The 22,835-nt window shown below is 44.3% G+C and overlaps 1 protein-coding gene across 2 annotated transcripts in view; it reads right to left on the minus strand.

The window, feature by feature from the left end:
• The window catches only part of CACNB4 (calcium voltage-gated channel auxiliary subunit beta 4), a 140,856-nt gene extending 125,462 nt beyond the window's left edge, over positions 1 to 15,394 (minus strand). For both annotated transcript variants that reach the window (XR_013843156.1, XM_079993792.1), the window contains exons 1-2: positions 15,223 to 15,394; positions 14,889 to 14,972 (exon numbers count right to left, since the gene is read on the minus strand). Coding sequence is in view for 1 of the 2 variants with exons in the window: in XM_079993792.1 (XP_079849918.1) it covers positions 14,889 to 14,972; positions 15,223 to 15,279 (141 nt within the window). In the remaining variant the exon portion in view is untranslated. The remainder of the gene's footprint in view (positions 1 to 14,888; positions 14,973 to 15,222) is intronic.
• Positions 15,395 to 22,835: the final 7,441 nt, after the last annotated feature.

A 22,835-nucleotide genomic window follows, 5' to 3' on the forward strand; every position in this document is an offset into this window, starting at 1 on the left:
TCACCCGCTGAAGCCTCCTTTACCTGGGTTCCAGCAAGATCTCATGAGATCTCAGAGTGCACTAGATCTTGCAAGATCTTACTGGAAACCAGAGCAACTCCTCCACCAGCAGTGGAGGCAGTGTGGCTCCTGCAGGGGCACTGTCTTGTGGTCTGCTGCCACCTTAGCCCACTCCATCCCCAGGGTGCAGCAAGTTCCCTTGTGCCAGCTCATCACCTTTGGATCCTAAGCTATGCATCCTGCCCAGATAATAGAGTAGGAAAATACTCATCTATGTCTCTGGGACCGGCCATTAAATCTAAATGAAGATGTGCAACCTAAGGGGAGAGCTCTGCTGAAATGTTGGTTGTCAATCATACATGCTGGGTGCACAGGAAGTTAAGGAGCTGTTAAAGAATACTTTAGCCATGCCTCTGCTGGAGTGGGAGTAAAGCCAGTTCGTGAGCCAGTACTGCTGACCTGCCAAACTATGCTCAATTCTAAACATGCCCATGGCTAAAAATGAGAACGGAGAAACCTTAGGAAGGGCAGCCAAGCAACTGAGCCAGCCCTGAGAATAGATATCCAATAGAGATGCTTTAGAAGCAGGATATATTGCTTCAGGGTAGGGGGACTAGCATGGCTTTCAAATTTTATTAACTACATGGACATTAACATAGGGGCTCTGCAATATGAGAAGATTAGACGTGGCAATGGAGCTTTCAAAAGACAAACTTGCCTACCGTTGCCAATCTCTCCCTGGAACACATGTTGGACACAACCTTGGATACAATCTCAGTTTGAACTAGGCCCAATAGCTCTAGTTGGTGCCCGGTTGGCTCACTAGCTCTATTTAATCCCCAAGAAGTTTTAGGATTTTATCAGCTGCACGTTCCCTCCATCCTTCCTGCTTTCCACCACATGAGAAGAGGAATGTCTAACATCACGATCAACTGTTTGCCCTGTGCCTACAGTTTCTTTTACTGGTTTCAACTGGTAGAGTTGTTCTTTCGACACTTTCATTAAAAAAAGCTATTAATTCCAGTCTCCTCGTTCTTTCTTCTCCTTAAATTATGCAACAGTGTGCACATGAGAGCAAAGGTTTAATGGCCTTGACTCTGGTATATCAATATAACCTATGAAGAAATTGCTCCTTAGTTTGCTGAGCATCTCACTAGTTAATCGGCAGCTCTAGCAATAAAGCAGGCGCTGGGTGTCTCGTGCTTTTTAAACAACGGTTCCATAACAATCATTTTACAGAATCCATTTGTTTTGGTGATAAACTGTATTGTTAGGGCACAGATATTCCACTAATACATCATGGTTGCACCTTGATGTCAGTTTGTAAGATATGAGTACAGAATCTGCAAAGTTATATGGATGCATTCAGATGACCTACATACCCCTTCTGTGCTAGAATGTTCATAATTGACTTTTGTCCCTTTTGGGCTCCCCCCTCCCCCTCTTTTAACACACTAATTGAGCATCACCTGTCAGAGAAAACTGCCTGCCCACACAAATCCTCCAGAGTGTGTTTAAAAAAGAAAGAAAGAAAGAAAGAAAGAAATTCCATGAATTAGATCTGGGAGCCTGTACATGTAAGCCATATGCTATAACAAGCACTAAGCTGAGAATCCACTTCAGATACTTATGGGTGCCTATATTAGAGCTTTAAGTGCTCATCTTGGTAGGAGAAGGTGGGTTTTTTTAAAAGAATCAATCATGAAATAAAAATTGGATTTTTAAACATCTTTATTTAAAAGATGTTAAAACCTACAGTCGCCTGTTAAATCCACCACATATGTATTGACCCAGTTCACACACCACAATAAGCAATAGTTAATGGCTTGTTGTGAATGCTCCTTTCTAGGCTATTTCTCTCCTTACAACTGAGGAAACAAACCATGATCCCTGGCTTAGTGTTACATCCAAACCAGGGATATTTTATTTTATTTTATTATTTATTGAATTTATATACTGCCCTATACCCGGAGGTCTCAGGGCTTTGTAGTTTTTTGTCTCATACGGTTTTGTTTGTTCTTAGAGGGAAACAAGCAATGACCCCTAGTTTGGATGTAACACTAAGACAGGGAATCGTGGTTTGCTTCTTCCCAGTGTAAGGAGCAAGGGAGAGGGGAGGTTGTTCCATTAGGCAAGTAGGATTTTTCCCAAGGAACAGCTGTTTAAACTAAGAAGGATCTGCATCTGTGGAAGAGGAAGGGGAAGTACAAGTTCCAGGCACTTGTTCCTGGCTTGCAGCAGTTAAGCAAGCCAGAAATGTTATGTCCTCACTGGGCAATGAGTCATTCTATTACATTTATGACTGTGAGCATCCCACTCAACCCAGGGACTGGCAAATCATCACAGGCACGAAGATCGAGAAAACACCATCACGAATTTCATCAGACTCATCCCCTCTTAACTACGCAACTTCTGTAATGCATTCAGGTCCCGAATCACCAAAAAAATAAAAATAAGAATCAACCAGCTGTGATTGTTAAGAATGCTGTGGGCTGAAGCAGGAGCTGTGCCACTAATCCATAGAAAAGTATATTTCCTCACCACCTCAAGTACCTGCTTTGTTCCCTTAGCACAGTGCCCAAAAAGATTGAACTAAAGCGGGGGTAGGCAACCTAAGGCCCGTGGGCCGGATGCAGCCCAATCGCCTTCTCAATCCAGCCCACAGATTGTTCAGGAATCAGCGTGTTTTTACATGAGTAGAATGTTTCCTTTTATTTAAAATGCATCTCTGGGTTATTTGTGGGTCCTGCCTGGTGTTTTTACATGAGTAGAATGTGCGCTTTTATTTAAAATGCATCTCTGGGTTATTTGTGGGGCATAGGAATTCGTCCATTCCCCCCCCCCAAAAAAAAATATAGTCCAGCCCCCCCCCCACAAGGTCTGAGGGACGGTGGACCAGCCAGCTGCTGAAAAAGTTTGCTGACCCCTGAACTAAAGTCTTGGAAAGTTGCTTTCTCAACATCTCCTAAGAATAAACTTATTCATGTCAAAAATATAAGAAAGCATGTCAGTCTAAAAAAGTTAGTTCCTTTGCTAAAGTGTAATTATTATTTTTACTGTAGCTGTTTTGTCTGTGCCTATATTACTGGACTTGCCCCTCCCATTTCAAAATGCATTGTGTTGTATATATTTTAGAATGCTAACTTCTACTAGAAAGCTGAAAATGCGGATTTGTTTCCCTTGCCTCTTCTGGCAGGCATTTGTGCAGCCCTGAAATGGAAACTTCAAAAACACAGAACAGCCATCGCGCCAAATCTGATACTGGTGCAGGAGCATCAACTGTGTCAGCGCAGTTCTGGGATTAGCTTTGGTTGCTGAATCTGCTTGCCTCTGCTGCTGGCAAAGTACAAACCATTGTCTTGAGCCACAAAAATAGCATTAGCTTAAGAGGAACTGTAAGTGCTGGCAGGCTGAGCAGAGGTTAAAGCTGTATGCACAGAAATGCAGCAATTGCTCTCCGCCACGTAAGACACGCAAGGGTGTTTCTAGACCAGTGGGCTTAATTTGCAAATTGATTAAGATATTGCAAATGGATCACAGTCAACAAGGTGGGGTTTTTTTAAATAAATAAAAAACTTGTAATATTTCCCCCAGGGAAGGCAAAGTCCAAATATAATTTGGGGAGCATGGCTGGTACGTTTGAAGCCAACAATAGCTCAGTTGGGACAGCATGAGACACTTAATCTCAGAGTCACGGGTCCGAGCATCACGTTGGACGAATTATTCTTGCATTGCAGGAGGTTGGGCTAGATAGCCCTCATAGTCCCTTCCAACTCTACAATTCTATGATGCTTTGATTCTTTGTGTATTCTGCAAAGAAGCTGCATGGATGCAAAGCATCAATCCCACAATAAACACTCATCTAGAAGCACACAAAGTTGCATCCAGACTACAGCTATGCTGCTACAGGAAGTGCAAAGATGCCAAACATATAATGGGCATACTAAAACTGCCTCTTACACATGGCTTCTTACGTACCTGATCAATTTGCTATTTATATATGAAAAAGAGGTTTGTAGCCAAGCCTTAACATTTGAAGGAAGCAAAACAGCCTTCTGTCTGCTTCCCTCGGGAAGAAACTGTTGTTACATCAGCAAACATCTGTTCCCTAAATGTGCATGGCAGCAAATTAAGGGGCAGCATTTGTATTGAAATAGGGGTACTTAAACCCACCAAGCACCTGCAGGTTCTTACCCATCAATGGCATCTTCCCACCACTTTGACATTTTCCCCAAAGCTGAGATTCTGTTGACCCTGGAGCCTTGTTGTAATGTGTGGAGTTCAGTGTTTGAAATTCTCCAGGCACCAGACACATTTTGCTACTATTGCAGGTCCAGTTGCGACTACTTGGAGATTTCTGGGCGCCAGGTTGGCAACTGACATCTCCAGGCTGGTAGGTGTTATGTACTGAAGTTCTCACCTTGGGCCAGCAGGGGGATACTGTAGATAGTTTTCACTCAGGTCCACATATGCAAATAAGGGATTGAAAGTGACGTTCAGTGATTGGATAGTTACAGAAAGTGGTTACTGTTGCGGTGTAGTGGAGCTCTATATAAGCAGGCTGGCTGAACCCTTCAGTTCAGTTCTGTTCTGGCCTGTGAATAAACAAGAGTGGTTTGAAGAATCGCTGCGTCGTCTGATATGTTCACCCACAACTTAACAGTAGGGATGGAAGATGCAAATTCTGGGGCCTTCTCAGGAAACAAAGCTGCCTTGTCTTACACATTGATTGATTGATTGATTGATTGACAGACAGACAGACAGATAGATAGATAAAAACCTTCCTAAGGCAGTTGTCAACATAATAAATAAATAAAGTAATAATATATATGTTCTCATATCATATTTTTATGTTGTGAATCGCCCTGTGATCTTTGTATGAAGGGCAGTATACAAATTTAATAAATAGTAATAGTAATAATAATACTTTTCAATTGGCTAAAGCAGCATCATTAATAGAATAAAGGTAAAGGTAAAGGTACCCCTGCCCGTACGGGCCAGTCTTGACAGACTCTGGGGTTGTGCGCCCATCTCACTTAAGAGGCCAGGGGCCAGCGCTGTCCGGAGACACTTCCGGGTCACGTGGCCAGCGTGACATCGCTGCTCTGGCCAGAGCCAGAGCCAGAGCCGCACACGGAAACGCCGTTTACCTTCCCGCTGGTAAGCGGTCCCTATTTATCTACTTGCACCCGGAGGTGCTTTCGAACTGCTAGGTTGGCAGGCGCTGGGACCGAGCAGCGGGAGCGCACCCCGCCGCAGGGATTCGAACCGCCGACCTTTCGATCGGCAAGTCCTAGGCGCTGAGGCTTTAACCCACAGCGCCACCTGCGTCCCGATTAATAGAATATTCCAAATCAAAAGAACACAAACCATTTGAAATCATAACTATAAAGGATAAAACCAGCATCAGTTTAAAACCAGGCTGAAACCATCAAGGTTTTCAAGGGCCTATTTAAAAACTAGCTTAGGAAAGGGAACCAGACAAACCTCCGGTGGAAGGGCTTAACATATGGTTGGGGCCCACACAGAAAAGGCCCTGTCTCCTGCACGCACCACCCTCTGTGTCTGATCTTAGGGTTTGGTCAGGTTTATACAGATGAAGGCGATGCTTCAAATAGCCTGGTTCAAAGCAGTTAGGGGGCTTCAAATGTCATCACCAGCATGTTGAATTCAGCCTGAAAATGTCCTGGCAATCAGTGTAGCTGGTGCAGAAGAGGTGTTAAATGCTCCAGCCACTTGGCCCCCAACAAGCAACTGGGAGGTTGCCTTCTGCACCATCTGATGCTTCTGGTCTTTAAAAGCAGCACTACACACTGCGTGCTGCAGGAGTCTACTCTGAATATCTGTATAACAGGTAATCCAAGCAATTAAACAGTGTTGCCCTGGTTATGGTCTTGTGAATGCCGAACTAGCCCAGATAAACAAGTGAAGGATGTGGCTTCTGACAACGTGATTTTTTGGCTGGGGTGCTGTGCTTTTCAAACACTCTCCCCAGGAAGGATCACCTGCCACCTACTCTTTGATCCTTTTAGCACTGAGCAAAATATCTTTTAATTTTCCCAGACTGTTTAAACGGTTGATTTACTACACTTTTGCCATTCTCAGGAGTTTTTAACCTATGCTATTATAATTGTCTTCCTGCTGTTGTCTTATGTTGCTTTATTCTTCTAATGGACTACTCACTAGCAGCCCTGAGCAGAAATTGCTGAAGAATGGGGAACAAATTTCAATTTTTTCAATTTTTTTTTAGAAGTACAGAAATGCCTTTCTACAATACGGAGATTATTACTAGATTGTGTGCTGGAGTGGGTGGTGGTTACTGTGTTGTTGTTGTTTTTAAAAATGGAAATGGTCAATAGCGTTTCCCTCTTAAATTTTACTTCAAGTAGAACAGCAGTTAAAGCTATTTTTTAGAAAAATAAAAGCAAAAAATTCCCAGCACATATGCTACAAGAGACCACTTTAACCAAAGCAGCAGGTTTTTTTTAGTAAATAAACGGGAAGCAGAGGAAGTATTCTCTAAAAAAAGAAAGCCGCAACACATTACAGCACATTATGTACACATATACAAAGAGACAGATTATTTTAAACTAGAAGCAGAGCTACAAGCCCCTGGGCTAGCGAGATGAAGATGATAAATTTATGAGTGTTTATCTGTGCTCCCTTCACAACAGATGTCTACGTGGCTTCGCCAGTATCTCTCACCGGGCCGCTCGTGCATTATCAGGTTTGCAACAATTCAGAGGGAAAAGCAGCTCACCAGGGATTCAAAAACATGAGATGCTGAACAAACTGTGAAACACAGAGAGAGAACGTTTGAGACACATATCTTGTCAGAGGGAATAGAATTCAGATGTGGCAGGGACAGGCAGTTGAGGCCTAGCCAAGCAAACAAACACTGAATCACAGAAGCCTGGAGTTGCAAGATGCTCTCTTCTCCTTCCTTCCCAACAGTATCATCAGATCTAGGCAACTGCGGTCAAAGTTATCTTAGGGATGAGCTAACATGGGGCCCTTCAGATGTTATGTGACTACAACTCCCATCATCCCTGACCATCGGGCTACACAGAGGGAGAAATCTGATTCGGTTATCGTTTAAAGCCCAGCTTATTTAATTCACAGTTTTCTGAAACAATATGTGAAGCGAAGCACAGCCCTCCTTCTAAACTGGCACATCCTTGGATTTTGCTATGCAGTTCTGCAGCTGAGTACAGTGTACAAAAAACAGGGGTGCGAAGAAATGTGCGTATTAGTGGAAAGTAACACACCAAAATGTATTGTATTAGGGGAAACTGCTTTGTAAGAACATGTACATGAGGCAATATTGCACAGAAACATGTGTATCTCAGGAGAAACTCACACGAAAATGCTGGTGAATTTTCACGAGGACTTTAAAAAAATATTTATCACTAACAGATGTGGGAATACAGGGAGCTAAAAGGACTGGGGAAATGACCAACAGAAAACTCAAAATTGATAGATACGCCCATGCCCAGGCAAATACAATTCAACAGAGTCCCATTACCAGAACCCCTGAACAAGGTCTCCTTCTTCAGCAACATGGCTTTCCCAATAGTGGTTCCCCACTTCTCTTCCCCTGACAGAGTTCCCTGTGAAGAGGGATTGGCTGAAAAACTACCATATTTTTTGCTCTATAACACGCACCAGACCATAACACGCACGTAGTTTTTAGAGGAGGAAAACAAGAAAAAAAATATTCTAAACGAAATAGTGGATATATGATTTTTGTGGTTCATGCTGTGGCCACAGACATGTGATCTGACAGTGAGTTTGGAGTAGCCCAATGCAAAAATCCTGAGGATCCATGCTTTGTAACCACGGAGGAGGGAAGGAAGGGGAACCATGGATCCTCTGCTCACGACTGCAGCAGATCCCCCCCGCCACCCGCAGGCATTCGCTCCATAACACGCACAGACATTTCCCCTTACTTTCTAGGAGGAAAAAAGTGAGTGTTATGGTGCAAAAAATACGGTACTCTGCAAATTATAGCTCTGGACAGGGAATAGGCGTCTCCCAACAACTCTCAGCATACTTAACAGACTGCAGCTCCCACAATTCTTTGAGGCATCAACTCAGGTCTCTAATGCTCCTTCAACAGACAAGGATATTTCCAAGTGCTTGAAAACCAACATGTCTCCTTTAAGTCTTCCCGTCTTTCTAACTCTGGTATGCACATAATAATTTTTTTTGACAGTACATTTGCAGCCTGATCCAGCAAGGACTTAGGGGCCCAAGCTCACATATCCATCCTAGCAATTTTCAGAGGCTGGAGATTTGAGGGATTTAGATGAATTTCGTTTATGTGGGTAATGATATCATTCCTTCCATGTACAAAACTGAATACTTCAATTGAATTTTGAACTCTTACTGAGTTCTACACAAGCCCAAGATAATGGCTATTTGTATGCAATTTCCAGAAAAAATAAAATAAAACAGGGAACAAACTGCTACATGCGAACTAAACAGTCTTGCTCGACTCAGTTTATTTGGGCCTCCAAACACTCCCTCAGTACTGTGAGCAAATTAGATATCAGTTTTTATCAAACAGCCAAGCTCCTGAAAAGGATCTTCCAATTCAAGAGTGTTGGTGACTGGCTCAGAACCGCCTTCCCCAACCTGGTGCCCTCCAGGTGTTTTGGAGAGCTCCCATCAGTCCCAGCCAGCACATGATGATGGGAGCTGTAGTCAAAAGCACTTGGGGGGCACCAGGTTGAGGAAAGCCGCTCTAAGAGTACACTCATGAAAACAATACACGTTATTAGTTCTATAGTTCATCTTTGAAATCTGCTCCTTGAAATGCAACATGACTGCTCTCTGCTCACACAGGAGAGCCTTTAATACAAGCTGTAGTTAAACAGCTCTGGGGGGCAAGGAAATTGCACACTACTACCTGAAAAGACCATGCATTTTGTCTGAGCACATCCTTCTGACTGATGCACAAAGAGCCCAAGAGCCTTTCTGCAAGGTCTGCCAGACTGGCACATCATTCCCCTTATTGTGGGCTGAAATGAAATTCATTTTATTAATTTTTGATGCAGCCATCCCAGTGCTTTTGACAGAAGGTTATATTAAGTTGCCAGTTCTTCTTTCTTCCTTTCTCTATAATTCGTCTGACAATGATGTCCATCTCTCCCTCTCTTCTTCTCTCTCACACAAACCACCAATAAAAACTGAGAATTGTTCAGCTTGGCATCGCTGTCATTCTGTTTTTTGGAATGACAGTAGCTATAAAGCAATGGAATGCCTATCGCAAAGGCTAAGTAGAACTGTATGTGCATCTCTTGCAGCCTACTGGTCTCACAAGATTCACCAATGCAACTAACATTCTGAACTCAGGACATGCAGGTCCTGCTATCCAAACAAAATGCATTTCCAGGAAATCATTCACTGCCCCCCCACTTCTAGCTTCTCTCTGAAGACTAGAAAAGAGACACTCTTAAGAATATTAGCAGGGTGGGCAGGGGAAGGACCAGACAATGTGAAAATGAACATAATATTTTAGCTGCAGTTCATTCATTTTCAGCTTTGTATTCTTGTTATAAAAAAGTGTGACTAGGCATTCCGTTGCTGTGCCCATAACCTGGGTTGAAGGTGCCATTTAGCTCCTAGCTTTCATATCTCAGTTTCTAACACTGTTCAAAGTCATGCCTCCTAGCTCACATCTGGCATAACACTTAAGTCAATGTACACTGCCAGGGGATGCTAAACCTTTGCACTGCCTGGACTGCAAACCGATTTACATACTCCTGTATCCCCAAAATGGCAAGAGAACATCAATGGTACATGGTGTGCCATTTGTGTCTGCATCTCAGTGAGCAAGGGTTTCAAGATTCATGAAAGGCATATGAGTCCATTCCTATATTTGCATACCCTCCAACATTTATCCGATGAAAATAGGGATGCCCTATTCCATAATAATAATAATAATAATGTGAAAAATGAACATAATGCTTTAGCTGCAATTCATTCATATTTAGCTTTGTATTCTTGTAATAAATAAGTGTCCCTAGACATTTTGTCGTTGCACCCATAACCTAGCTCCTAGCTTTCAAATCTCTGTTTCGAACACTGCCTAAGAGCAGAAGCCCATGCATGTCTACTCAGATGTAAGGCCTAATGAGTTTAATGAGACATGTTCCTAGGATTTTGTTCCAAAATACGGTTCAAATATCAGATCCCTAAAATAGGCATCAAATAAAGAGCATGGATTCTAACATGCAATTAAGGGGGGAGGGGCACTGAACCACGTATAAGATTAAGGTAACACAAGAGAAATTAAACAACTCATTTGCCAGACGTGCTTTGGGATAAACCAGGCCTGTACAAAGCAGAATGTAATCGGACTGTTGACACATCATCATAATTTTTTATTTAAATGAGGTTTTAAACTGGTGGCAGTAGGGGACTGGCAGCAGCATCCGCTTCAGAACAAATCACCCCTCTGGGGTAAGAAGAGTTTGGATTTGATATCCCACTTTATCACTACCCTAAGGAGTCTCAAAGCGGCTAACAATCTCCTTTTCCCTTCCTCCCCCACAACAAACACTCTGTGAGGTGAGTGGGGCTGAGAGACTTCAAAGAAGTGTGACTAGCCCAAGGTTACCCAGCAGCTGCATGTGGAGGAGCAGGGAATCGAACCTGGTTCACCAGATTACAAGTCTACCGCTCTAAACCACTACACCACACTGGAAAAGGATTATTATTATGAGTGTTCAGGTAAGGGAGGACTAGAATAAGGCATCGAGAGTGAAGGGATACATGACAACTATTCAGAAAGACCAAAGAACTATAGGCTAAAACACAAGAGTTGATATTGTACTATCAGCTTCAATATGTATGTAAGTGGGCAATTGCCAAGAAAATCCAATACAATCACATTTGACTTCAAAAGAGAAAACTTCAAAAAAATGAGGGGACTGGTAAAAAGGAAGTTGAAAGGCCAACTCTAGAAGTTCAGACCTCTCCAAAATGCTTGGGAGGTGTTTAAAACCACAATATTAGAAGCTCAGTTAAAATGCATACAACAAATTGAGAAAGGTACTACAAGGGCCAGGGGGATGCATGCACAGTTAGCCAGCAGAGTCAAATAAACTATCAGAGGGAAGATTTCCTTTAGAAAATGGAAGACTTTGAACAAAGGAGGAGAACAAAAAGGAACAAACTTCAACAAAAGAAATACAAGCAGACGATATGGGATGCTCAAAAATAATTTTTGCTAAAAACGTAAAAGACCACCAACAACACTATTTAAAGGCATTAGTAGCAAGAGACTAGCTAGGGAGGCCGTTGGACCTTTGGATGACAAACAAGTCAATTGTGTGCTGAAGGACGAAAAAGAGTAAAGAGAACCTGAAGGATTCTTCAGAGCAGAAGATATAAGGCAGATCCCTGTGCCTGAAGTAACTTTCAAAGGAAGGGAGCTTGAGGAATGCACTCCTCACTGTTCAGAAACTATGCCGCTGATGCTGCACACACAACAGGGACACGCTCTCAGCACACACCCCTGCATCATCACACACAGTGCCATTCATCCATCAGCCCCCAGAGGTGCGTACAAGGATGACCCTTCTACTGCCAGGAGAGGAAGGAGAGCCCAGCCAACATAGCACTCACATAGCTTCCTGATCAGGGGCCTGAAAAAACCCATCCACAGCCCCTCCATGGGACAAGGGTTTAAGAACCACACAAGGAAGAAAAGGCTCTTTTGCTAAGCAACCGGGGGGGGGGGGCAAGGACACGCAAGGAGGGCGACCAGATTGCTGGTGGTGTGCTGTGACTTGGTGCCGAGTTTCGCCACGTTCTGTTACGGCAATAAAGTCAAGGTAGTCCTGGATGCAATGTTGACTGTTTTGTTTTTGAAATCCCCTTCTCACTGAAATTCCTTGTGCCAGATCCAGGGCTGGTGTAATGTTCTGCCATTGCAAGTGGCATGGCGATAGTCTGGTGGAGGAGCAAGTGGCTAAAATGTGCTTCTCACCTGTACTTTCCCTGTCCTAAGTCTGTTTCTTATGGGGGAAACAACCACCCCGAAGAATGCTGTGCTGATTTCAAGTTCTTACTACCATCATGTTCTGCTTCAACAAAAAATGCTCACAGAAGATTTCTAACATAAACACAGCCCAGCTCTTTTAAGAAGATATAGAAATAATTACTAAGATAGTGATATCCAAAACAAATGTGAAGAACATACCTGTATTAATAATAATAACAGCCATAATATAATCAAAATTGAGCACTTTTCCAAGGATAAACTTAAGCAATGGAAATGAAAGCAATAGGATTTAGGCTGCAGGCCTATGCAGAGTTAGCTGGGAATAAATTAAGTGAAATTAAAAAGTGCTTAACTGGCTGGATCATGCCCAGCATATAATTGCAAACATATAAGAGTATGCATGTTACACCTATGAAAAGATCTCCAAACAACACATCCCTCCACGATATACATAAAACACCATGTAAAGCCCTAAAGTTCCTTCTTTAGGCCGAACACTTGGCAGAAGTGGGTATAACAGATGTTCCACTATTTGGGAAAGCCAATACCATCTTTTAGACAGTGGCTAGGATCCAAAGAGTGGCTTCTTTAGGTACACTCAAGGCACAGCCAGTGGAATATTGACTTTTCTTTCCAACCTGCAATCATAGATCACGAACTTATCTTGAAACACCCCTCACTTTCAAATGAGGTTTGTCAGGGTTAGGACTGGGAAACTGCCACGTGAGAAAGAGATGCAAAACTCTCTATGGCATGCTGAATGAATCACAGTCCTTTTGATCCATGCATAGCATATAAGCACATACCAACTAATTTTGCCTACACACAAAGGTGCTCCGAGACATTCACAGCACGCAAGACAGTAAAAGAGAAGTTTCCTGCATTCGAGTCTAAATTTAACGATCAGTACATCACGGAGTCAAGCCGATGGGATACGACCTAGTTCAGCTCAGGACAGCTCACCCATTCTCTCTCTCTAAGGAAGAGAAGAATCCAACAAGACAGCCACTAGAATTAACTGAAAACTGCTGTCTAGCAACATAGAAGGAATATGCTACACACTGGAAAGATTTAAGAGATTAAATCCCACACCGCTTCCAGTTTACGGGAAAGGATAGTGCAACTTTCCTATATAAGGTCCCAGACCTATTTCCAATTCACCTCCCCTGGGTCATGTGTCTTATTTCTGTCTGTAATGCACATAAAAGTGGATTCCTTTTGTCTAACCCGCCTACAGATAGCTGTCTTCTGCCCTTAGGGTCAAATATCTAGCTTCCTTTGTTTCTCTAAGCGTGGGCAAACTTGCATATGAATCCAGGTGTGTCCAGTCTGAAATATTAAAGGTCAAGGTGAGGTCAAATAGAGATTTATTGAATAGTCGAGAAAATATATGTCCAAGGAAGAAAAACTCTTCCTTCCTTACTCTCCTCCCCACCAGGAACAGGGTAAACTCCGCCAGCCAAACCAGAACAGCGTTTTGATCTTGTGGATATATAGCTCTGTCCATAAATCCACTCAAGACTGACATCCCCCACACAAAATTTAAGCCAGTAATAGGCAGCACCATTTCATAAAGAAAAAATATGCCCCCCAGCATGTCAGCTTCTAGGACACCACAACCTGTGCTGTGCATTGCCTATTAATTCCAGATACATGTGAACTGACTAGAGCTCCTCAGTGAACAGGCAAAGGCCAGCTGCACTTGGGGGCATTCATTCTTTCCTCTTAGCACAGCACAAGTTGCAAGAGGCACAGAATCCCCAATACCAAGGGCTGAAACCTTCTCAGTTTCCAGCTTTCTTCTGCAATCCATGCAGACTTTTTGCTGAACAGGCCTAACACAACACCCAAACAGAAAGAAGGCTCAGGATGGGGAACTTCCCTTGCCCAAACCACCAACTGGCCCATGTGCAAAGAACAAAAATACGGTATTTTCTTACCCAGCTCACAGAATGCAATCTGGTCATTTATGCTCCTAGCAAACCCCTTCACATGTAAATTGTCTGCTATGAATACATTCAATCTGTATAAGGTGGAAAAGCGGAAGAGTGGGACGCAGCCACATGAACTGCCACTGAACCCCACAAGTTACCATTCGTATCGGTTGTTCGTCCCACTGACTTGGCCCAAAACTATAATCCCACTGTGGTGAATCCAGGGGTTCGAATCCCCACTGTTATGAAGCTCAGCTAGGTGACCTTGGACCTGTCACTGTCTCTCTCGGCCTAACCTACCTCACAAGATTGTTGTGAGGAGAAAATGGAGAGTGGGAAGAACTCCTTGGAGGAAAAAGTGGGATGTAAGTGCAGGAATAAATAAATACAATCAATAAAATGAGCCGCCTGGTTGCAATTCCTCAGATACAAGATCTGTGCTTGCATCCAGGTTTTTATGCAGTTGCCACAGCTCAATACCACTGTACTTTAAACAAAAAAGAAAGGCTCCTTGTTCTTTTCAGAACACCCATTAAAAACGCCACTCCAACCAAAACTGACTCGTGCCTAAGAAACGGCTTTTCAAGAACCTGGGGGATAAAGGCAGCCTGTGCCCAAGAAACACAATGGTACCTCACCCACGCGCATGTGCGCGAGTGCCTCCCTCTCGCTGAATAAACTCTCTTCGCTGTGCACTTTAGGAAAAAAAGAAAATTAAACAACTGGTTGGGTGGTTGTTTCCCCTCAAAGTAACGTTGCAGCACGAAAAAAGAAGCAAGCCCGGGCCCTCACTCGCCCCTTTGAGAAGAGGGGTGCGAGGAAGGTGGCCTCAAAAGGAACAGGTATAAAGAGATGGCATTTGAAAGACTGGGCGCCCTCGGCTCCCCGCAAAGGGCTGGCACCGTCGGGCGAGGCAGGCAGCGCCTCCTTTCCCGCCTTACCTGCCGGAGGATGAAGCTGGTGGAAGTTGTGCTCCCGTCGGACCGTTTCAAGCGGCTCCTGCGGGTCGCCGTGCCTCTGCTCCCCTGGGAAACGGAGCGGAGGGGAAGAGCCTTTTAGGAGACACGCGCCACATTCACACGACCCCCGGCTCCTGGCGCGCCTCAGCCTCCCTGCTCGCTCTCCCCCGCCCCCGCCCCTCCTTCTCAGCCCCGACAGGCGTCTCTTCCGACGACGCCCCCCTCGACGCCGGCGCTGCCAGGAGCACCGAGGACTCCCCACCCCACCCCCCGAGGCCACGGGAGAAGCGGAGGGAGAGCGCGCCGCCGGCCGCACCTGGAAGATGGGGTCCGCCAGCCCGTTCTTGCCGTACGACGATGGGTGCTTGGACATGCTGCGAGCCTGAGGGCGCGGCGGCGGCGGCGGCGGAGGGGGCTCTCGCCAGGCGCCTTGCAAGACACGCCGCCCCGGATGGCTCCGGCTGCCGCTCTGCCTGCGCCTGGCAGCTGCGTGCGCGTGGGGATGCAGGAGGAGGCGGCGGCGGCGGCGGCGCGGGGCGCTGCTTGGCGGAGCGGCAGGATCCTTAAAGAGACCGCGCCGCTTTTGCACTCCGCTCCCCCCACCCACCCTCCCTCAGCCGCTCTCTCACTTTGCAAAGCGCTCAAGCAGAGCTGCGCGAAAGCCAGAGGCGGGTTGGGAATCCTCCCAGCGCCCCTGCACCCACCTACCACCAAATTCGGATCTCCCTGGATCTTTCCCCCACCCGCGACTAGAACGTCGCTCCTCAAGCACACACATTATTTTAAATATGCAGTGGTACCTTGGTTCTCAAACTTAATCCGGTCCAGAAGTGCGTTCCGAAACCAAGGCGTGCTTTCCCATAGAAAGTCACGCAAAATGGATTAATCCATGCCATTAAAATTATTATTTTTTACTTACCTGCACTGATCACAGTCATTGTTTAGATGTTTAGCTTCCAAAAAAACATTCGAAAACCAGAACACTTACTTCCAGGTTTTCAGTGTTTGGGAACCAAGGCGTTTGAGTACCAAGGCATTTGAGAACCAAGGGACGCAGGTGGCGCTGTGGGTTAAAGCCTCAGCGCCTAGGGCTTGCCGATCGAAAGGTCGGCGGTTCGAATCCCTGCGGCGGGGTGCGCTCCCGCTGCTCGGTCCCAGCGCCTGCCAACCTAGCAGTTCGAAAGCACCTCCGGGTGCAAGTAGATAAATAGGGACCGCTTACCAGCGGGAAGGTAAACGGCGTTTCCGTGTGCGGCTCTGGCTCTGGCCAGAGCAGCGATGTCACGCTGGCCACGTGACCCGGAAGTGTCTCCGGACAGCGCTGGCCCCTGGCCTCTTAAGTGAGATGGGCGCACAACCCCAGAGTCTGTCAAGACTGGCCCGTACGGGCAGGGGTACCTTTACCTTTACCTTTAACGTAAGGTTACCAGACGTTCCCGTTTCCCGGGGACAGTCCCCGGATTTACAAATCTGTCCCCATACAAAATCCATTGAAGTTGAAAAGTATGCCTGGATTCATTGAAAACCCTTACTGTAATTGCAAAGCATTGGAAGACACAAGACCTACCCACCTTGGAAGAATGGCAGATGCAAGTAATGGACTACTGTATATGGAATTGGCGGAAATGACCGGCAGAATCCGAGACCAGGGAGTAGAGTTGGTGGAAGAAGATTGGAAGAAATTTAAAATTTATTTACAGAAACATTGTAAAATTTTTGAATGTTAATGACGTTGGAATGAAACAAAGTGGTTCTAGCAATAAGGTAAAATAAGAATATGCAAAAATGGATTAACATTAGACGAAAATTTGAAGCTAGAAATATGTAAGGAGAAATAATTAAGGGTAAAATAAGATGGTATGAACTTGCTGAACCAATTTTTATATGGAATACAAAAAAGGAAGGTGTGAGGAAGTCATGAAAATACGTAAATGAGAGGCAAAATAACAGAAAGAGGGATTTTTATTTTTATTTTTTTTATTTTTATGTGATTTTTGTATTTTTGTATTTTTCTATGTGTGTTTTTTTTGTTTATTGTCTATTGTGTTGTAACTCCTTTTCTTTGTCAAAAACTTAATAAATATTATTTATAAAAAAAAAGAAAACCCTTACTGTAACACCACACACTTTCTTTCCCATCAACACTTTCCCCCCACTTATTACCAAACTTAAAACCATGAAGAGACCTGGTCTGAATAGAGACATGGGATTCTTATCTCATTATACATGATTTTTAGCCATCTCACCCCTTGCTTTTTCCTGTAAGACCAACTGCAGTCGTTAACAGTCGTCAACAGGTTTACCACACCTATCAGCCAATCACCCATTCCCACCACCCTTCTGAGTAATAACCCGCCCCACCCTCTCACTATACAGTGGTACCTCGGGTTACATACGCTTCAGGTTACAGACGCTCCAGGTTACAGACTCCGCTAACGCAGAAATAGTACCTGGGGTTAAGAACTTTGCTTCAGGATGAGAACAGAAATCGTGCTCTGGCGGCGCGGCAGCAGCAGGAGGCCCCATTAGCTAAAGTGGTGCTTCCGGTTAAGAACAGTTTCAGGTTAAGAACGGACCTCTGGAACGAATTAAGTTCTTAACCCGAGGTACCACTGTATAAGGGTCTGGTGACTTCTGTTTTAGTTTATCTGAAGAAGTGTGCATGCACACGAAAGCTCATACCAATAACTAACTTAGTTGGTCTCTAAGGTGCTACTGGAAGGATTTAAATTTTTGATTTTTTTGTTTCCCCCCACCTTTCAAGTGCCCCTGAGGAGGGGGCTTTTGGGGATGCCTCTGGTCTCATCAGGCTGACATAGAAGTTGTGCTCGTGAAAACGCACCCGCAGCAGTTTGGAACCGTGGTTTCTCCTTCAGCTCATATCCTTGAGCTCAAACCTTGTCAGATTTTTGGGAGAAATAGGGGGGTTATTTCTCCAACACTGCATGGTTTTTTTAATGGGGGGACTAGTAACCTCCTCTAAGCCATGCACCTCAGAAGGGCATAAGGCAATGAGCCTCCAAAGGTCCATCTAAGTCCACCTTGAGGGAAACGTTGGGTGGGGGGGTTAGCACCTGGCCTGCATGCAGAATGTCCCAGTTCAATCCACAAGCATTTCATGGTAGGAATGGGCAATCAACCTCTTTGAAATCCTGGAGAACTACTGTCATCAAATGTAGACAGTACTGTGCTACATGGACCAATGTTCTGAGTCTGCTTCCTATGCTCTCACAGTAGCCAACCAGATGCCTATGTAATCACATTTGGGAATAGGCATTATTTTCTGTGTTCCTAAGCTAGGCTTTCCTGCTAGCTTATAGATTTTTTAAAACCTGATCCCTTTCCATTTCTCAGAAAAACACATAATTTGAGGTTCTAATTAATGTAGGCCAGATGACTTAAATGTTGTAAAACAACAAAGCCATTAAAACCTTTTGATTGGTAAGCATTCTAGTTTGTCTTTCTATGCTCAGCACCTCTAATGAATAAGCTCAAGCTTAGGTGGCAGTTGATAATATTTTGAGGCTTTAAAAGCATCCTATAAACACACACCCGTCTTGTGGTGCTGTTGCTGATGATAAATGGGCAGTTGGTGAATAAAATGCACAACAAATGGGACAACTTGAATTTTTATCCTGGTAACAGGTTGCATAGCAACAGCAGAACACAAAGGGCTACAAGGAGCCACTATGAACACAGTTAGGTCAAAAAACATTATCCCCATCTTCTAACATAGCAGCCAGCCCACAGGTGCCTTACCTCTTAAATGCAACACAGACTGTGTAGGAATACTTACATGGTTATTATCCTTCACCTAAGAGTATCACATATAAATCTGTCCTCAGAAATCAAACACTGAATGTCTCCTTATTTGCGGTCCAGGATGTGGAAATAGGAGTGGCCCTGAATCCATACGTTTTTCAAGTTGCCACTATATATACTAATAGTGAACTCATTCAGTGAGCTCCTGATATAGCCCCAAAGGTGCCGTTTACACACGAGAGGAAGATGCCAACCAAGATCTGCTAAAGTGCAAATACATCTTTAGCAGGTGAGGGATATGTGGAGAGGGGGGCAGCAGTTTTATGGACCAGGGGTGCTCAGTGAGCACAGAATGTTGATGGCCTTGGGGAGGGGGGATAGAGTGGAGTATCTTGGCACTCTGAGCATTCCAATGTCCCATAAAAATATTACCTTTTGACTACAGACAAATTTTGCCATTGTAATATGGTGGTTGTACCTCTTGGCATACTCACTATGGGTGGGGAACCCATGCCCCTCCAGATGTTTTTAGGACTCCCAGTTCTCATTATTCATGACTATTGGGCCATACTGGCCAGGGTTGATGGGGATTGAAGTCCAGCAACATCTGGAAGACCGCAGCTTCCGGTACTTGTATTATATGCTTTACATGCATTCTTAAGAGCTATTGCAAAGCAAAGGGTTGCATTATCACATTTAGACGAATCTAATGTACCATCAAATTTAATGCACACTTCAATTTTCAAAACCTTTATACCAAAAAGGTATTTGCTGCAGAATGTAAATGCGCCATCAAATCTAATGCACGCCCTAATTTTCATGACATAATTTGGCCAAAAAAGGTGTGCATTGCACACTGACCTCAATATTTTCAACAGAGCCACACTGCCATCATGGACCAATAATCCCACCCACCCTAAATAGTCCAGAGACACACAGGTTGGTTTAGAGCACTCTTGCATATCCATTGGACCAAATTAAATACAATGAGCAAAGGAGAGCATGGAGTGCAGGGATGGAGCATCTATAGTCCTGCAGATGTTGTTGGACTTCAATCTCCACCAGCCCCAGCCAGTATGGTCAAAAGTCATGCAACCGGTAGTCTAATATCTCTAGGGCCACATAACTCGCTATTCCTTGGCTGGTGGCAATTTTGAAGGAACCTTCAATGGAGGAAACTTGAAAGAACTTGCAGAACTATGGAGCTCTCCTACATTCCGTATCAACCCACAGTAGCTTATTTAAGACATTGGTAATGAATCTTGAAGGACGCGGGTGGTGCTGTGGGTTAAACCACAGAGCCTAGAACTTGCTGATCAGAAGGTCGGCGGTTCGAATCCCTGCAACAGGGTGAGCTGCCATTGCTCGGTCCCTGCTCCTGCCAACCTAGCAGTTCGAAAGCACGTCAAAGTGCAAGTAGATAAATAGGTACTGCTCCGGCGGGAAGGTAAATGGCGTTTCCATGTGCTGCTCTGGTTCGCCAGAAGCGACTTAGTCATGCTGGCCACATGACCCGGAAGCTGTACGCCAACTCCCTCGGCCAATAAAGCAAGATGAACGCTGCAACCCCAGAGTCAGTCATGACTGGACCTAATGGTCAGGGGTCCCTTTACCTTTACCACATCTTGACCAAAGGGAGAAGTTTGCCTGCCTTTTATTTTGAGGCCTGCAGCCTTGTGTGGAAGTGGATCGATTCTCAGCTATAATGGACTATGCCGTCCTCTGCAGCATTCTTAATTTTCAGAACTCAGAAATCCAGACAGTTGCAGCAGAGTTTTAACCCTATTGCAATTTTGCGTGTTTCTTGTTGTCAACGCAGTATAGCTGAAACTTAGTTTTGCCTCACAAGGATATTTTATATCCCTACCTTTGATGGGCACAATGCTGATAAAATCCAGGCAGCAATGCCTGGAAGTCCAGCATTACACAGAAATATGTCAAAACCTTTTTTAAAAGTGCTACCCCGTGGAGAAGAAAAGTGCAAGTTGGACTTTGTTATAAAATATTTTTGTTCTGTTGTGAAAGCAGAGCTTTGCCACTAATGTTCACATAAAGGAGCTGAACCATTGTGAACAGCTGGAATATTGCAATTTGTAACAAATGTTTCCCCTCCATTAGGAAGCAATATAGGCCTTGCCATTATCCACAGCCAGATATAAGATTTTATATAGCTAAAAGCTATGATAAGAACAGAAACAAAAAGGCATATTTTCCTTTTTAAAAATAATAATAATGGAATAATCCTTCAGGAGATAGAAAGCCTCTTTGAAGGAAAAGGCACTTACATTCTGTAAAGATCCATCAGCTTTTGTTAAGTTGCTAGGCTGAGAACTATTTAGAAATTATGGTACATGTACTAATTGTCCTTTAAATGTTAATTCCCTCTGTTGGTGTCAAACCAACCTGACACTATCATGAAGTTTTATTCTCCTCTCTGCACTACATATATACATAAAATACCACACGCAAGTCTTCACTCTCTGCTGGCAAGGCAACACATTACCAGGGGCTGAAGAAAAAAAAAAGAGTGGTTAACTCGGCAGAGTTTTGAAAGCAAAACCCATTGGCCATCCCCAGCAAAAAGGGGCATCTTGAATTTAAGGCAGCTCACCACACATGAACCCACAAAAGATTAGAGGAATTCACTCAGTGCAAAAAAGTAATTGACAGTATAGGCTCCTGTGAGTTAAGAGTCAGAATGACTCACAGGAACATTTTGCTCCCAAGCCTTATAAGGATGGCAAGTTACATAATCCTTTATTTCCTACTCTTAACTGGGTCATAAGGTGTCCTTAGCTTGTATTATGTTCTGTGAGTAATCTTTTGGCTTAATGGTTATGAACAATATGCTGAACAACTTCTCTCTCCATTCTTCCATCTCCCCCTCCTCCCCCGGTTTTTCGAAAGTGCAGATCAGCTGAGACCTCAGCCAGCGGCAAATTATCTTCATTAATACTATTTGGCACTCGGTTGTTACATGCATGAATCTGGTGCGATTACGTTTATCTGAGTGGCTCAAGGTCAAAGCATTTAGGAAAGTCACAAGAAAACAGGAATACTTTTTATAAATACTTATCACTCTAATTGGGCTATGTGCGAGTGTGCCAGCACGAGAGACAAACAGACAACACTGGTGATAGCACCATTACCTGTGGAGGGGAAAGGAGCAGAGTCCACAGCAGGGAAAATGGAATCGCCCTCTTAATAAGGGGGCTTCACTGTTGCCAATAATCTGATCGGGTCTCCATTTACTGGATCGAGATAGATCTTGTGCATTCATTAGAAGTTTGTGTGCATGGCTTCTCACTGAAGTACAGATATGCGTAAAGGTCTACTATTATATGGTTAACTGGATCAGACATGCGCATTTTCAAATTCTTCTGCACAAGGATGGGATCTAGACAACCATTTGGGTAAACAGAAGGCATTTCTGCTTGCAACACTCTCCCCGATTACTGCCAACCTTCTGATCTAGATACAGCCCCACATGCCACATCTCATGCCCAGAGTTTCACCTACTCTCAGTAGCTGGAGAGCACCCCGTTGTGGGGGCAAAACTCCATTCACGCTTCTCTGAACCCTACCTACACATGCTGTTCAACCACAAAGGGATACTGTATGTAAAATTCAGCATACTGATGTTTTCCGTTTTAAATCGGAACCAATTTCCTAGTCCATGCGGGAGTCCTTCCTAGTCCTTGCAAGGCTCCCCAGTGGGTGAACAACATGAAACTGAGTCAGAAGGCAAGGCTAGATTCAGTACAGCAGCTGCCAGGGTTCCAATGTCCTGGCAGGGTCCACTGCTGATGCCTGTTGTGAGCACCCCTTTAAAAAACAACAACCACCCTAACACCCAGACTGGTTATTTAAACTAGCCACCATTTATATTTCCCAGACAATGATCCAAACATGGCATTCTTCTAGGGCAACATGCCAAAATTAAAATAATGACTATAACAAACCAACAGGCACCATGTGGTGCAGCAATGTCACCAGGTAAGCTAACCAGGGCAAAGCGTCGCCAGAGTGTAGACTGCCTGGGGCCATTCAAACCTGCAGCCAGATTGGATAAGGGCCATGTATAAAAGGGTTTCTAACCCAACAGCTGATGGGGCTCAAGTTAAAGGGAATCAGCACATAATAAAAAGAAGACACTCTACTAATATG

The sequence above is a fragment of the Podarcis cretensis genome (genome assembly GCF_951804945.1).
Source record: "Podarcis cretensis genome assembly, chromosome: 1".
In the NCBI taxonomy this organism is placed as follows: Eukaryota; Metazoa; Chordata; class Lepidosauria; order Squamata; family Lacertidae; genus Podarcis; species Podarcis cretensis.